The sequence below is a fragment of the Pleurodeles waltl genome, chromosome 11, assembly GCF_031143425.1.
Source record: "Pleurodeles waltl isolate 20211129_DDA chromosome 11, aPleWal1.hap1.20221129, whole genome shotgun sequence".
NCBI lineage: Eukaryota > Metazoa > Chordata > Amphibia > Caudata > Salamandridae > Pleurodeles > Pleurodeles waltl.
This window is the reverse complement of record NC_090450.1, coordinates 486,511,767-486,526,284: the sequence shown is the minus strand read 5'-3', so window position 1 is coordinate 486,526,284 and position 14,518 is coordinate 486,511,767. Positions and strand designations below refer to the sequence as shown.

The 14,518-nt window shown below is 42.8% G+C and overlaps 1 protein-coding gene across 1 annotated transcript in view; it reads right to left on the bottom strand.

Moving 5' to 3' along the window:
• The window catches only part of LOC138265804 (thiamine transporter 2-like), a 199,152-nt gene extending 191,471 nt beyond the window's left edge, over positions 1-7,681 (bottom strand). Inside the window, exon 1 of the mRNA XM_069213861.1 lies at positions 7,383-7,681. Coding sequence (XP_069069962.1) covers positions 7,383-7,532 — 150 coding nt within the window. The 5' untranslated portion in view covers positions 7,533-7,681. The remainder of the gene's footprint in view (positions 1-7,382) is intronic.
• Positions 7,682-14,518: the final 6,837 nt, after the last annotated feature.

The following is a 14,518-nucleotide window of genomic DNA, read 5'->3' as shown; positions in this document are numbered from 1 at the left end:
CATCTATTGAAAACAGGTATACAATTGTCAAAGTTGCGTGGTCTAGACCTGAGAAAACTGATGCAAGAGCAGAAAGAAAGAGTTTAGGTGTCTGTGGCAGATGGACTGAGAATTGGCAACACAATTAAAGGAGAGATGTAATGTGAGGAAGGCGCTGAAGAAAAGAGAAATTAATGTGGGAGACTGGGTGAAGATTAAGATGCCAACAGACTGTGAAAAACGATTGAAAAAAAATATGCAAGTTACACAGGTTGTAAACTTGTTCAAGAATCCAATCAACCAAGCCAGATGACGGAAGGATTTAGAACACGGGGGGCCGGGTGCTGCTGTACCGCCGAAGGGAAAGAGTAAAATGTTCGATAGCGAGTCGTTTGCTCTAACACAGTGGCTATGGTGTAGAAACAAAATGTACCTGAGAGCACCACTCAGTCTTCGGTGTCATTTCACAGGCTTACAGGTTAGTTTAAAAAATACTCATTAACTGACACCACCCTTACGGACTTCTTTATTTCAAAGAACAGTAAATTCTGCCTCACAAATACTCCCCACTCATGCAATATTTAATTTCTGTTCTTTCAAATTGAATGCTCTCAATTGGAACTCCATACACTTTCATATTCACTTTTTGCACGTTAAAACACTGCTTAAATATTGCATTCATCCTCTATACTTTAATCTATAACACTGGAATTCTATTTTAAGCAGTGTAGTTTATAAATCGCGCCGTGCTTAATTTGAGCCAGGTGGAGACCACCTTTGTATTTGGGGAACAACACTTATTTTTCTGCATCAGATGTTTATCGAGAGCAAATGAGGGAAAACACAAATTGGAAAGACAGAGGAAGACAGACGGACAAAATGCCACAAAGGGAGAAAGCAGGAACATGCAACAGTGAAATAAAGCGGCTGGGGCTAAAGAGGCATGAGGTAGATTTAAGACTACTAGCCTTTTTATTTTTCACGCCAAAATTAAATTGCGACGACTGTGGTCCTCTTGACGGCATTTTGAGCATCACAACTCTTTCTTTTACAAACTAAGCACTCAAATCACTGCATGTGATGGAATACTTCATCAACAATGTGATGGATATTTGGTCAGTCAGTCAAAAAGTAAGTTAATTGGGACCATAGTCTGTTAAATTATTCCATTCATAAAACATGGACATATCATACGTCCTTAAAAACTCATTGCAAAATTTTAAGATGCTTAAATACCCAAATTAATATAAACACATTAAAATATAAACAAAAATAACACCAGATGAATCAATGCCCCTAAATTTCCTTTCAATTGTTTGTAAAATCTTTTCATCTGCAGTTATTACCTCAAATGAACGTGTAACACGTCAAAACCTTAACACTACCTGCTGTGTTCTGATATCATATTTAATTTAAATGGGCTTTCAAAATCCTCACTTTTCCCCAAGGTAAACCCAACAATCCAATAAAAATGCACACCCTTTTACATTTCATATTCATACCACAACTGCAGTGCCCACCAAATACTACCCAATCTGTATTCTAAAATACTGTATCGCAGACCTGAATCAGGACCTGAATCCTGAACAGTAGGGGTTCACATTCTCAGTACAGTATGAATCAATTATGCGTGAAACTGACATTTTTAACCATAAATACCTCAGTTTATGTTCTCTAGACAGAACTTTAATTTTCATATTGAAGTCCGATCAGAAGAGTTTTATGAGTAAAACTATAGTGGGAGAATGTAAAGAGAACAAAGTAAAATATTCCTTTAAAAATTCACTTTCACTCACAGCACATGGCAATTTATTATTTAAAATGTATTTTTTACCAAAATGTGCATTTTTTTCCTCACCGTCCTGGTCCTGTGGTAACGTATTTCAAAATCAAATCCACAGTTTCATAGAGATAAAACACTAGGAAATGAGTTTGAGTTCTGTTCTTATTGCTTGAATCATAGATGATTGGGGAATGATTAAAAGTCTTTTCAGACACTGGCCTTCCAGCTTATTTTAGGCTTGAGACCAACTCATGTAAAAATGCCTGTACTATAAAAAGATTTTGTTTGCACCATAGCCCTAAAAGATAGTACAACCAGATTCAAGTTGTAGCTTCCACAAACCCTATTGAATGAGGGATGAGCTTGTGTTTTACGGAATTCAGATCTGGTTTCCAGACTACAATTGACTCAAAATTCAATCCAAGGTACCTATAGGATGTAATATTTTCCACTCTTACCCTATTAATGAGCCATTGATATTTTTTCTTTTAATGTCCAAAGATCAGAGTCTTAGGTCCTGATTACTACACTGGTGGTCGGACTGAGCCGAGTACCAAAGCCACGAGGAGGAGGCTGCCATCATACCAGCGGCCTTCCCCCAGTTGTACTAAGATGTTTCCACTGGTCTGACCGGCAGAAACATCATATTACAACGTTTCTGCCAGTCACACCAGAGAAAACAGTGATGTGGCATTGACCTCGGCTCCCTTAAAGAATCTGAGGCCAATGCCGTGGCACACCAGCACCCTCGAGGGGCCCCTGCACTGCCCATGCCATGGGAAGTGAGGAGCACCCCTGTAGCCCCCAGCACTGGCTTTCCGCTAGCCTTTTCATGGTGGGGACCCCAACACTAAAGGCTGACGGAAAGAGGACTTGTGATCAGCACGGCAGTGCGGAACTCAGCGTCGGCGTGGCTGACCACAACTCCGTCCCCTGCCACTCCATCAGGAACCATGTTCCTGGCAGTAGCGGCGGCCCCCTGCCGGTAGGACTTCCAAGGTCGTAATCTGATGGTCCGACCGCTAGGAGTGCGGCGGTCCAACCGCCACTGCGAGTCTGCCAGTCTTAAGACTGCCAGGCTCGTAATGAGACCCTTCATTTTATCCATTTTAATTACCAATTTTTTCTAATTGCAATATATAGCAAATACTTCCAACTTTCTTTGACACCCTATCTATGTTACATCCATAATTATCACGTCATCAGCATATACATCACCCTCCCATTTTTGGACAAAATGCCCACACTTCAGACAAAACGAGAGTAGCTCCAATAAATAAACTGCAAACGAGGTGAGGCCAATACAGAGCCGTGGCGCAAGCCATTTTTAATCAGTATATTTTGGACAACAGACCTTGATTTAGTTCAACCCTTGCCCAGTTGCCCCTATGTAACTGCTTCAGAATATTTACTATCCCTTTGCTATTTTTTGTGTTCTGCAACTGCACCCACAATCTATCCCAATTTACCAAATTGAAAGCTGCCTTAAAATCGCCAAAGCAACATTATCGGTTGCCCACCATCTATATTGGTTTCTTGGCTATTAACCATAGACTAAAGTAATGGTCAATGGTTGGGTGACCTTGCCTGAAGACACCTTGCTCTACTGGTATTAAATCCATAATTCTTAAGTGCTTCTCTAGGTGGTTGAGTAGATATCTGGTCTCTCATATCACAAGTGCATTATAACCTATCTCACTTGTTATACAGTGGGTAGGGTGTCCGTCAGATTTGTTACAGAGTATTCCACCCGCCAATCTCTAAATCAAGACCTAAGTAAATAAACAAACATCGCAGGTCATAAATACACATTTTGCTCTATATGTAACAAATTCTGGGATAAAATAAAGGTTTCCACCAAGAACAAAACAAAACTGCATTCAGCCAAATCCGGGGACATATTTTTTAATATTTCACACAACAAAAGTCAACAAGCAAAGTAGTTGCACTACATTGCATTGAAGGGATACAGAGGAAATATACCTTATCGACTAAGTTATAACCCAGTTCTGCTGTCTCCTAGCAATGGCACCCTGTGTGCTGCCAAGCACCAACGCATGCACCCTTGCATCATGGTACAAGGGTGTCTGTGTTACAGCAAGGAATACTTTCCTGCACAAAAAATATCCTCAGAAGCACGTTCCTCTTTCTATGCGTGCTGTAGAATGCAGTATGCATAGAAAGAGTAAGTAACAAGGAGAAATAAAGAAATTTCTCCTTGTTGTGCCTGCTTCTGGGAGGTGTATCTTTTAGTCTCAATCCTAGGTTTTCACACTTTAGTAAATCTGAGATTGCAACCAATCCATAGCTGGATGCATGGGTGTCTGTGTTAAAGGCAGGATTGTTTTGTGCAGAAAGGAATGTTTTCCTGCACAACAATTATCCTTGGAAGCACTTTGCTCTTTCTATGAGTGCTGTAGAATGCAGTGCTTATAGCCAACAAAGCTGCTGGCATCTCCAAAAGCCAACGTATGTCTGTATTATGGTTGAGGATAATTGCTAAGGTTGTTACCTCGGCAAACTACCTAAAATAGTTTTGAAAACATTGCGCACTTTGTGAAATGCATAAGTGTTACAATAACTGTAGGAAAAAATCTGCAAATGTGAGATGTATTAGAAAATATCCCTTACAAAAACTCAGTTTTAGAAGATGTTTTTATTCATGAAATGTTTTTGTGTGGATTTATTTCCAAGTCAAGGTTGTAAGAAGCTAATGAGCTGCAATTTTGTGATGTTGTAATATTTGTCAACATTGTAACATTTTGAAGCTATAATTCCACACACCTATGCGACATCAGACTATCATCAGCACAAATTTAGGACACTCTTTCTCTTGCAATTTGTTCCTTAAGATCTCTTTTTTGTTTAAACCACCTGTCTTTACTTAATGTGCTCGAAGTGTTTAATCAATTTGAACATATTTAAGACAACACAAGTTCTGTGAATATTCCTCTGTTAGCAATGTATCTTTGTAATGGACATAGGTTAAACGGATCCCATAGCTTCTGTATGCTGAAAATCCATTTGACTAAAATGCTGGCAGGCACTTAAGATTCAAGCAATACAAGCAGACTTTCATATTTAGGAGCCGAGTACAATCCCAGAGCTATATTATGTTCTCTGTCTAAATTCCTGTTAGTTTGCTCAGAGGTAGAATTATAAAATGAAACGGAGCGACTACCCCTTCCCCTCTCATTTTTCAAGGGTAAATTTTGTCAGGGCAAACCTGCTGATATTTACCAGGAGAAAATTCCCAGTAAATGAAGAAATATACAGAATGTGCATTGGAAACCACCAAATTTCACAATTTATGCCCCATTTTCAGATAAAAAGTCAGAATAGTAAATATTTGCATTACCTTGTAGTGTAAGTATTTAGCAAGTGGGGCAAATACCTCATCCCCTTCACTCAGTGCCTAGTTTGCAAAAATATAAGAGCCAGGCCCCTCATTAGGAGGCCACTGCAGCTCGCATCTCCCATTGCCCCTGCCAGCACTACCAATGACAGTCCCAACACAACTACTGACCATCACACTCCTACAAGTGTGACAATCCAGACTATTCATGTCCCCAAATCGATAAGAAAGGAGTGGGTGGCAGCTAATAGTCATTTTAAAGTACATTTAATTAATAAACAACTAGTGTTGTGCTCATCTCTAAATCAAACAGACAGTGCCACCATTTGGCAGACTGTCATAAGTGCCAGTGTTGACGATTAAGTGCAGGTGCCAAGTACTGACTCAAACTAAGCACTGTATCTACTCTATTCATGATGACCATTCTTGGCACAGGAATCATAAATATAAGTTGCACAAAGTTCACTGTACCAGACAATTACATGCTGGAGTTGCCTCCCCCGCCAGCAGCAGCCACTGCAAACCTTTAACAATGAAAAGATAATACACTATGTTTATTATTGTTTCGTTGTTAAAGGGGAGGGGCCATGAGGGATGACAGGGACATGGGGAGTCCACTGTGCACTCCCCTCAGTATGCATGTGTGTTTGGCAGGCTGTCTCAAGCTGGCCAAACCCACATGGGCACTGTGCTCTCTCCAACCAGGCACTGTGTTGCTGGGGTGGGGAGAGCAGGCACATGCTCCCAGTCTGCCTGGGAGTACCCTGGCTGGGGGCTCTGGACAATCCTAATGCTGCTTTCATGCAGTGTTAGGATTGGCCGCAGGGCAGGCTGGGAGCCTGTACCTGCTGAGGGGACGGAGGAGTGGCACAGCGCAGCAGGTACGTTTTTTTCTTCTATTTTTATTTGTTATTATTACCCCCACCGCACCCCTTTTAACCCCTGCGAGCCACGACTGCCTGCTGCTATAAAATGTGAACCCACACAATTTTTCCTTGTAATGTGTTGGCAGGCCAGGGTGCTGTTATCTACCATGGAAAAATGAAAGGTAAATAGCAGATCATGTGGGGTTTGGTGCGGAAAGCACCAAAATCTGCCACATGTGCTCATTCAGAAGGGAAAAACCTATAACTGAAGGTTTTTTTGGATTTCACTGTGTGAGATCATTATTTCGTCTCCTCCAGGGCACTTATAATTATGTCCTTAGGGGCATATTTATACTCTGTTTGCATCGAATTAGCGTCATTTTTTAAACTTTAATTTGGTGCAAAACTAACTCCATATTTATACTTTGGTGCTAGACCCCTCTAGTGCCAAATTTATGGAGTTAAAGTCATTTTTTGAAAGTGGAGACCTACCTTGCCTTAATGAGATGCAAGGTAGGCGTTCCCGTGCAAAAAATGACTCTATGGCCTTAACGCCATATTTAGGGGCATATTTATACTCTGCGGCATATTTATACTCTGTTTGCACCGAATTAGCGTAATTTTTTTTACTCTAATTCGGTGCAAATCTAACTCCATATTTATACTTTGGTGCTAGACCCGTCTAGCACCGAGGCCCTGATTTATACTTTTTTTGTGCCGCATTAACGTAATTTTTTGACGCAAAATTGGTGCAAACGTACAAAATATTGGCCCTTATTTATACTTTTTGCTGCAAAACTGCACTAACTCAGTTTTGCACCAAAAAGTTTAGCACCGACTTGCACCATTTCTGTGCACCAGCCGGGCACCATATTTATGGAATGATGCAAGCCGGTGCAAAGGGTAGGCTAGAGTAAAAAAAAAAATGTCTTGGTAGTTTTGCACCAAAAAGTATAAATAAGGCCCTTAGTGTGCTAGATCTAGTACAGGTTTTACTGTTAGGAGACAACAGATCATGTTTTTAATTTTGAGCTAGCACTTTAGGTGATGCAATAGATATCAATTTACATGAATGTAGCAATGCAATACCACTTTCCTGGTTCTTTGTGTCCAACAAACACATATATGCATGAGTTTGATATGCCTGTAGTAAGGCTACAGCAAAGATCTATGCAGCTTGCATAAAAAAGCATGTTAAGGCAAATAACAACGATTGCACCTTCCCTCAAAACGTCAGGCTCTATTGATGTATAGCAAGAAGAGGCTTAGATTTATATATTTTCAGATAATAATTACTATTGAAAGCTCAACAATTGTAAATTCCCAAATAAGCCGGATTTCTCAAACAGCACTGTAATAGTTAGATGAATGGAATAAAGTATTTGTTAACATACTGTACCTGGTCAATGGTCAGATTTTTTTGAGGTCCGGTTAAATAAGGAGTAAGAAAGGGCTCTGATGGCCTCAACGTGATGAAAAATCCATACATGCAGAGGATCACGGTGGGATAAAGCCAGTTGTCGCTTTGGAGTTCTTTCCAGCACATCATTGTGTGTTAAACTGAGGGAAAGAAGGGAATATTGGGAAATCGTAATGAAGCCAGGAAGCGATGAGTGTTCTCCGCTGATATCACTGCACAGACCTAAAACAATGCAAATTTCTACCCCGGCTGTCCTGAATACCTCCGCAGCTACACTGTTTGGGTGTTTAATCCTGAGAATGAGCAACTGGGTTAAAGTCCACACAACACATTCAACTATTAAACATGTGGTGACTCAGTACAGGTGGAGTAAAAAGCACAAGAACACCGTCGGGTCAGAGTCCTTAGCCTGAATACAAAAGATTGCATGCTGCATCAGAGAGAACTATTGCTGTGCCTAGGTACAACTAGCCAGCTAGGAACACTAAACAGTTAACCCTAAATCGATATTACGCAGAGGCTCTCGTTCACAAACACTTTCTGTTAATGGTAGACTCTGGAAAATATAGTACTCAGTAATTGGCTTCCTTAGTATTCAGTATTAACTGAAAGATATCTTCGTTTGTGGTCAATTCTGTGACATCACCTACATTTTCGCAGAAATATATCTCAAGACAATTCCCAAACCATGCAAAAGTATGAATTTCGTGCAAGGTCTCAGCACTCCTCGTTTTTTATAATTTTTTACTGAATTTTGAATCATTAGTCTGATGTTTCTGTTTCATGTTGGCATCCTTGGATATCACCCATTTATTTAGCATTGGGTGATGTATACAAATTGGCCTGCACGTTCCCCCCTGGCAGGATACTGTCATCTCTGGTCGCATTACTTTGCAGGTGAAAAGACCTCCGTATTTAACATAATTCATTTTCTTATTCATTTTTCAGAAAATAAATATACTCCATTCTTTTCCACTTAAAAAGTTGTAGTTGATTTATGCTCTTTTATGTAAACCGCCCAGGACAGATTTATGAAAAGTGGTGTTGCAGCTAGTGCTGCCCCACTTTTCTTGCCACCATGTGTTTAAAATACAGCTCATCATGGTGGTAGTCAGAGGTAGTAGCGTCATAATTTTCTACGCTGGTCTGGCTCTTTGCAGGATTAGCTTCAAACATTTTGACGCTAATCCTGTAGAGCACCCAGAGGCCCATTGGAAACAACGGGAGCCTCCCTTTAACACCTGCTGTTAGCAGGCATTAAAAAATTTATAAAAATGAGGCAAAGAAACCTCTTAGATTTCTTTGCGCCATTTTTTCTGCCACCCCAGCGCCGGATTGCCCCCCTTGCACACACTATGCCTGGCGCAGGAATAATGTGGCGCAAGGGGTTACTATGTGGCTCAATGCGAGCATTGCACCACTTTACAAATATGGCGCGGCCTTTTTTGGCCTTCCAATGCCACATTAGCATAAAAAAATGATGCTAATGTGGCATTGGAATGGCGCTAGGCCCTCTTAAATCTGGGCCCTAGTTCCTTGTATCATATTTAATCAGTTAATACATTCACTGCTATTAAACAATAAACTTCTCAAACCCCAGAAAGCTCTGCTTCAGGCGGTTAAGATCACCTGCTGTGTGAAAATTAACAACCTCAACAAATGTTCTGAAACCCACTGTTCAAATTGATATTCTAGCAATATCAATGATGGTTGTCATTTATTATTAAATAGCTTACTCAGTTATAGTCTCCTGCACACTGAGGCTCATATTTATACTTTTTTGCGCCGCATTTGTGCCGCTTTTTGATGCAAAAAAGGCACAAACTTACAAAATACAATTGTATTGTGCAAGTTTGCGCTGCTTTTGCGTCAAAAAATGATGCAAATGCGGCACTAAAAAAGTATAAATATGGGCCTAAGTTTGATACTTGTTCAATAACATTTGTATGAATGACAGGTTACTACAGAAAAAAGTAAACCACAAATTCAGCTTGTGGTAACACCATTGAAAATGTATTCCTAATCTATTGTTTAAAAGGTAGCTTCCACTCCCATTCCGTATGCATCTGTTAGTTACTTACATTATAGTTAAATTCTCATGCTCTTGTATTTCACGTGCTGCTGATGATAAGGGCTTAATCCGAAGCGTGTAAAACAAGTTTCTTTTGTCATGATATACCATATTCGCCATGAGTAGTATGGATACCACAATAATGGAACTATAGTATAACTAACTGGCATTCTTGTGGATCTTGTTTTGTTTTATTGTTGAAACAGTAAGGGTATCACAACTTCTGCTCTTAAAGCTATATTTTGAGATTGGTCCTGGGATTTTTCATCTGCTGCTCTGTTTTGGATTTACAGCCTCTTCAAAGGTTTTGCTTGTAAATTGTCATATATAGGGGTATCCACCTGGGCAGCAGTGTTCGGGCCCAAAGTGACCATCTGCCATGGAACGAGCAGCTCCATTGGAGATTTTCTTAGACCCTCAGTGCTAACGGACATTCCAATTTCTGCCAGTAAATGTCCTCCTTGTTAGAGGCCAAAACTGTAGTTCTCCTAATTTGTTGGCGGTATGGTCCAGCTTCTGGGGGATACTATATCTACCTTATCTTCATTGCCCACCACCATTAAAATGGTGGTCTTTCATGAAATTAACTCTCCAGACACCCTGGCAGACAATTCACTTTAGATTGGGCCTTTATTATACTACCACAGCTGGTGAAGTCAACTGTGTAAAATGAAGAAGCCAGAGGTGTCTCTTGCATCCACAAGTCCTTACCCTAGATAAATAGGCCTGCAATGCTACTAAATATATTGACACTTGTTAGAAATGGGGTCTCCTGTTGGCAGTGGTTTGCACCCTGTCCAAGTAGGCAGGGTAAGGGAGCCACACAGGTAAGATAACCCCTACTCACCACTTGGTAGCTTGGCATGAACAGTCAGGCTTATCTCAGAAACAGTGTGTAAATTATTTGTACAAACACACACACACAGTAACACAGTGAAAACTCTACAAAAGGACTCCACACAAGTTCTGAAAAGTAGCCAATATTTATCTGAATAAAACAAGACCAAAATGACAAGAATCCAAAATACACAAGCAGAGATACACATTTTAAACAGTTAAATCTCAATAAAGGTGCTTAGAAACACAATAGCTCCAACAGTAGCTCTAACTGTGGCTATCGCGATGTGGTTGACAGAGTCGTTCCCAACAGTCCAGCACTACTAACAATGGAGTGCAGGCCCGTCACAGAGTCGCACGGACCAAGGCACAGTACCTTTGGTAAGCAATGAAACAAAGATATTGCACATAGTTAGGGAAGTGAGGCGTTGGTTCTTTACGGTTGCAGAGGATGTGATGCGGCGTCAGTAGTGAGGCATCGGTTCCTTACGATCCGGCAGGGTAGATGAATCCAGCAGTTCAAGATGCGAGGCGCCGACTTGCGGTGTTGCGATCACACCAGAGGTCCACAGGTGCTGCAGCAGAGTCGGGTGTCCTGGATGTCAGGGACACAGCACTCAGGACTCATGCTGTGCAGGGACTTTGGAGGCACTGCAGCAGCATTGGCCTGCGCTGTCCAACACAGTTGTTGCACTCAGCTGGGACTATGACTCCTGCTACAGGCAATGGCATGGAGTCAGACAGCGGAACCGGTTCCGAAGTTCCACCAAAACTCCCTCCCATGTGCACAGGGACTGGAATTGGCACCACTTGGCTCAGCCAGAAAACCCAGGTGCTGGAAGATGAAGTCTTTGATTTCCCTGAGACTTCGACCAGGAGGCAAGCTCTGTTCAAGCCCTTGGAGAACCTTGGAAATTAAGGATGTAGAAAGCCATGTCTAGTCCTTTCACTCCCAGGAAAGAAGCAGCAAGCAGCAGGCCAGCACAGCAAAGCACCAGGCAGAGGGTCAGTCCCTCCTATGGCACTTAGCTCTTCTTCCAGGCGGAATGTCTTCTTTTTCCCACTCCATCTCCTGATCTTTCTATATCTGGTTGTTGAGATTTTGGCTGGCCTCTGCCCTGACCACAACCTCGGGCCCTGCTTTTTGATGTTTGTTGATCCCAATACATAATTTGCATTTCTTCTAAAAATGCGGTTTTAATCCTTGGTTCATTACTATCCTCATTCTCACTTAATTCAACATATGATTTTCCATTCAGCGTTGGCTAAGTGCCTGTTGGATATTTCACTGTGTGAACCCGTCTCATTGATTCTCTCGAATTCCAACTGAAGTCTAGGCTAAGTGCCTATTATTATTTCAATTTTAATACCAAATAAAAAACAGAATGTTTTCAATCCCTTCCTCATCAATTACACATCACTTTCCTCAGTGAGTGACTATCAATTACAAATATAAAGTGTGTTTGTGTGTTTCCTTAACTCAATGGTGACCCAGCTAATTAAAAATGAGTGTCTTATCCCCAATGGTAATGAAGTCTATGTAGCGTTGGCTTCTTTAACGCTACTTTTCCAACTGTGATATGCTGTCTCTTATAAATGAACAAAAAGTTCATCGTCCATGTTCAGTCCATAAGGTGTCTTGGTTCGACGTCGAATTATATATCTACTGTAGGAGGCTGGACTGGCTTGTAGTGAGTACCAAGGGGTACTTGCACCTTGCACCAGGCCCAGTTATCCCTTATTAGTGTATAGGGTGTCTAGCAGCTTAGGCTGATAGATAATGGTAGCTTAGCAGAGCAGCTTAGGCTGAACTAGGAGACGTGTGAAGCTACTACAGTACCACTTAGTGTCATATGCACAATATCATAAGAAAACACAATACACAGTTATACTAAAAATAAAGGTACTTTATTTTTATGACAATATGCCAAAGTATCTTAGAGTGTACCCTCAGTGAGAGGATAGGAAATATACACAAGATATATATACACAATAGCAAAAATATGCAGTATAGTCTTAGAAAACAGTGCAAACAATGTATAGTTACAATAGGATGCAATGGGGAAACATAGGGATAGGGGCAACACAAACCATATACTCCAAAAGTGGAATGCGAACCACGAATGGACCCCAAACCTATGTGACCTTGTAGAGGGTCGCTGGGACTATTAGAAAATAGTGAGAGTTAGAAAAATAACCCTCCCCAAGACCCTGAAAAGTGAGTGCAAAGTGCACTAAAGTTCCCCTAAGGACAAAATAGTCGTGTTAGAGGGAAAATGAAAGGAAAACACAAATCAGCAATGCAACCACGATGGATTCCTGACTGAGGGTACCTGTGGAACAAGGGGACCAAGTCCAAAAGTCACAAGCAACTCGGAGATGGGCAGATGCCCAAGAAATGCCAGCGGTTGGTGCAAAGAAGCTCTTACTAGGCTGAAGAACTGTGAATACTGCAGGAACAACAAGGGCTAGAGACTTCCCCTTTGGAGGATGGATTCCCCACGCCTTGGAGAGTCGTGCAGAAGTGTTTTCCCGCCGGATGGACGCCAACAAGCCTTGCTACACGCAAATCGTGCGTTTGGCGTTTTTGGACGCTGCTGGGGCCCAGGAGGGACCAAGAGGTCGCAAATTGGACCTGCAGAGAGAAGGGACGTCGAGCAAGACAAAGAGCCCTCACTGAAGCAGGTAGCACCCGGAGAAGTGCCAGAAACAGGCACTACGAGGATGCGTGAAACGGTGCTCGCCGAAGTTGCACAAAGGAGTCCCACGTCACCGGAGACCAACTTAGAAAGTCGTGCAATGCAGGTTAGAGTGCCGTGGACCCAGGCTTGGCTGTGCACGAAGGATTTCCGCCGGAAGTGCACAGGGACCGGAGTAGCTTGCAAAGTCGCGGTTCCCAGCAATGCAGCCCAGCGAGGTGAGGCAAGGACTTACCTCCACCAAACTTGGGCTGAAGAGTCACTGGACTGTGGGGGTCACTTGGACAGTGTCGCTGGATTCGAGGGACCTCGCTCGTCGTGCTGAGAGGAGACCCAAGGGACCGGAAATGCAGCTTTTTGGTGCCTGCGGTTGCAGGGGGAAGATTCCGTCGACCCACGGGAGATTTCTTCGGAGCTTCTGGTGCAGAGAGGAGGCAGACTACCCCCACAGCATGCACAAGCAGGAAAACAGTCGAGAAGGCGGCAGGATCAGCGTTACAGAGTTGCAGTAGTCGTCTTTGCTACTATGTTGCAGGTTTGCAGGCTTCCAGCGCGGTCAGCGGTCGATTCCTTATCAGAAGGTGAAGAGGGAGATGCAGAGGAACTCGGCTGAGCTCATGCATTCGTTATCTAAAGTTTCCCCAGAGACAGAGACCCTAAATAGCCAGAAAAGAGGGTTTGGCTACCTAGGAGAGAGGAAAGGCTACTAACACCTGAAGGAGCCTATCACAAGGAGTCTCTGACGTCACCTGGTGGCACTGGCCACTCAGAGCAGTCCAGTGTGCCAGCAGCACCTCTGTTTCCAAGATGGCAGAGGTCTGGAGCACACTGGAGGAGCTCTGGACACCTCCCAGGGGAGGTGCAGGTCAGGGGAGTGGTCACTCCCCTTTCCTTTGTCCAGTTTCGCGCCAGAGCAGGGGCTAAGGGGTCCCTGAACCGGTGTAGACTGGCTTATGCAGAATTGGGCACATCTGTGCCCAACAAAGCATTTCCAGAGGCTGGGGGAGGCTACTCCTCCCCTGCCTTCACACCATTTTCCAAAGGGAGAGGGTGTCACACCCTCTCTCAGAGGAAGTTCTTTGTTCTGCCATCCTGGGCCAGGCCTGGCTGGACCCCAGGAGGGCAGCTGCCTGTCTGAGGGGTTGGCAGCAGCAGCAGCTGCAGAGAAACCCCAGGAAGGGCAGTCTGGCAGTACCAGGGTCTGTGCTACAGACCACTGGGATCATGGAATTGTACCAACAATGCCAGGATGGCATAGAGGGGGCAATTCCATGATCATAGACATGTTACATGGCCATATTCGGAGTTACCATGGTGAAGCTACATATAGGTAGTGACCTATATGTAGTGCACGCGTGTAATGGTGTCCCCGCACTCACAAAGTTCAGTGAATTGGCTCTGAACAATGTGGGGGCACCTTGGCTAGTGCCAGGGTGCCCTCACACTAAGTAACTTTGCACCTAACCTTTACCAGGTAAAGGTTAGACATATAGGTGACTTATAAGTTA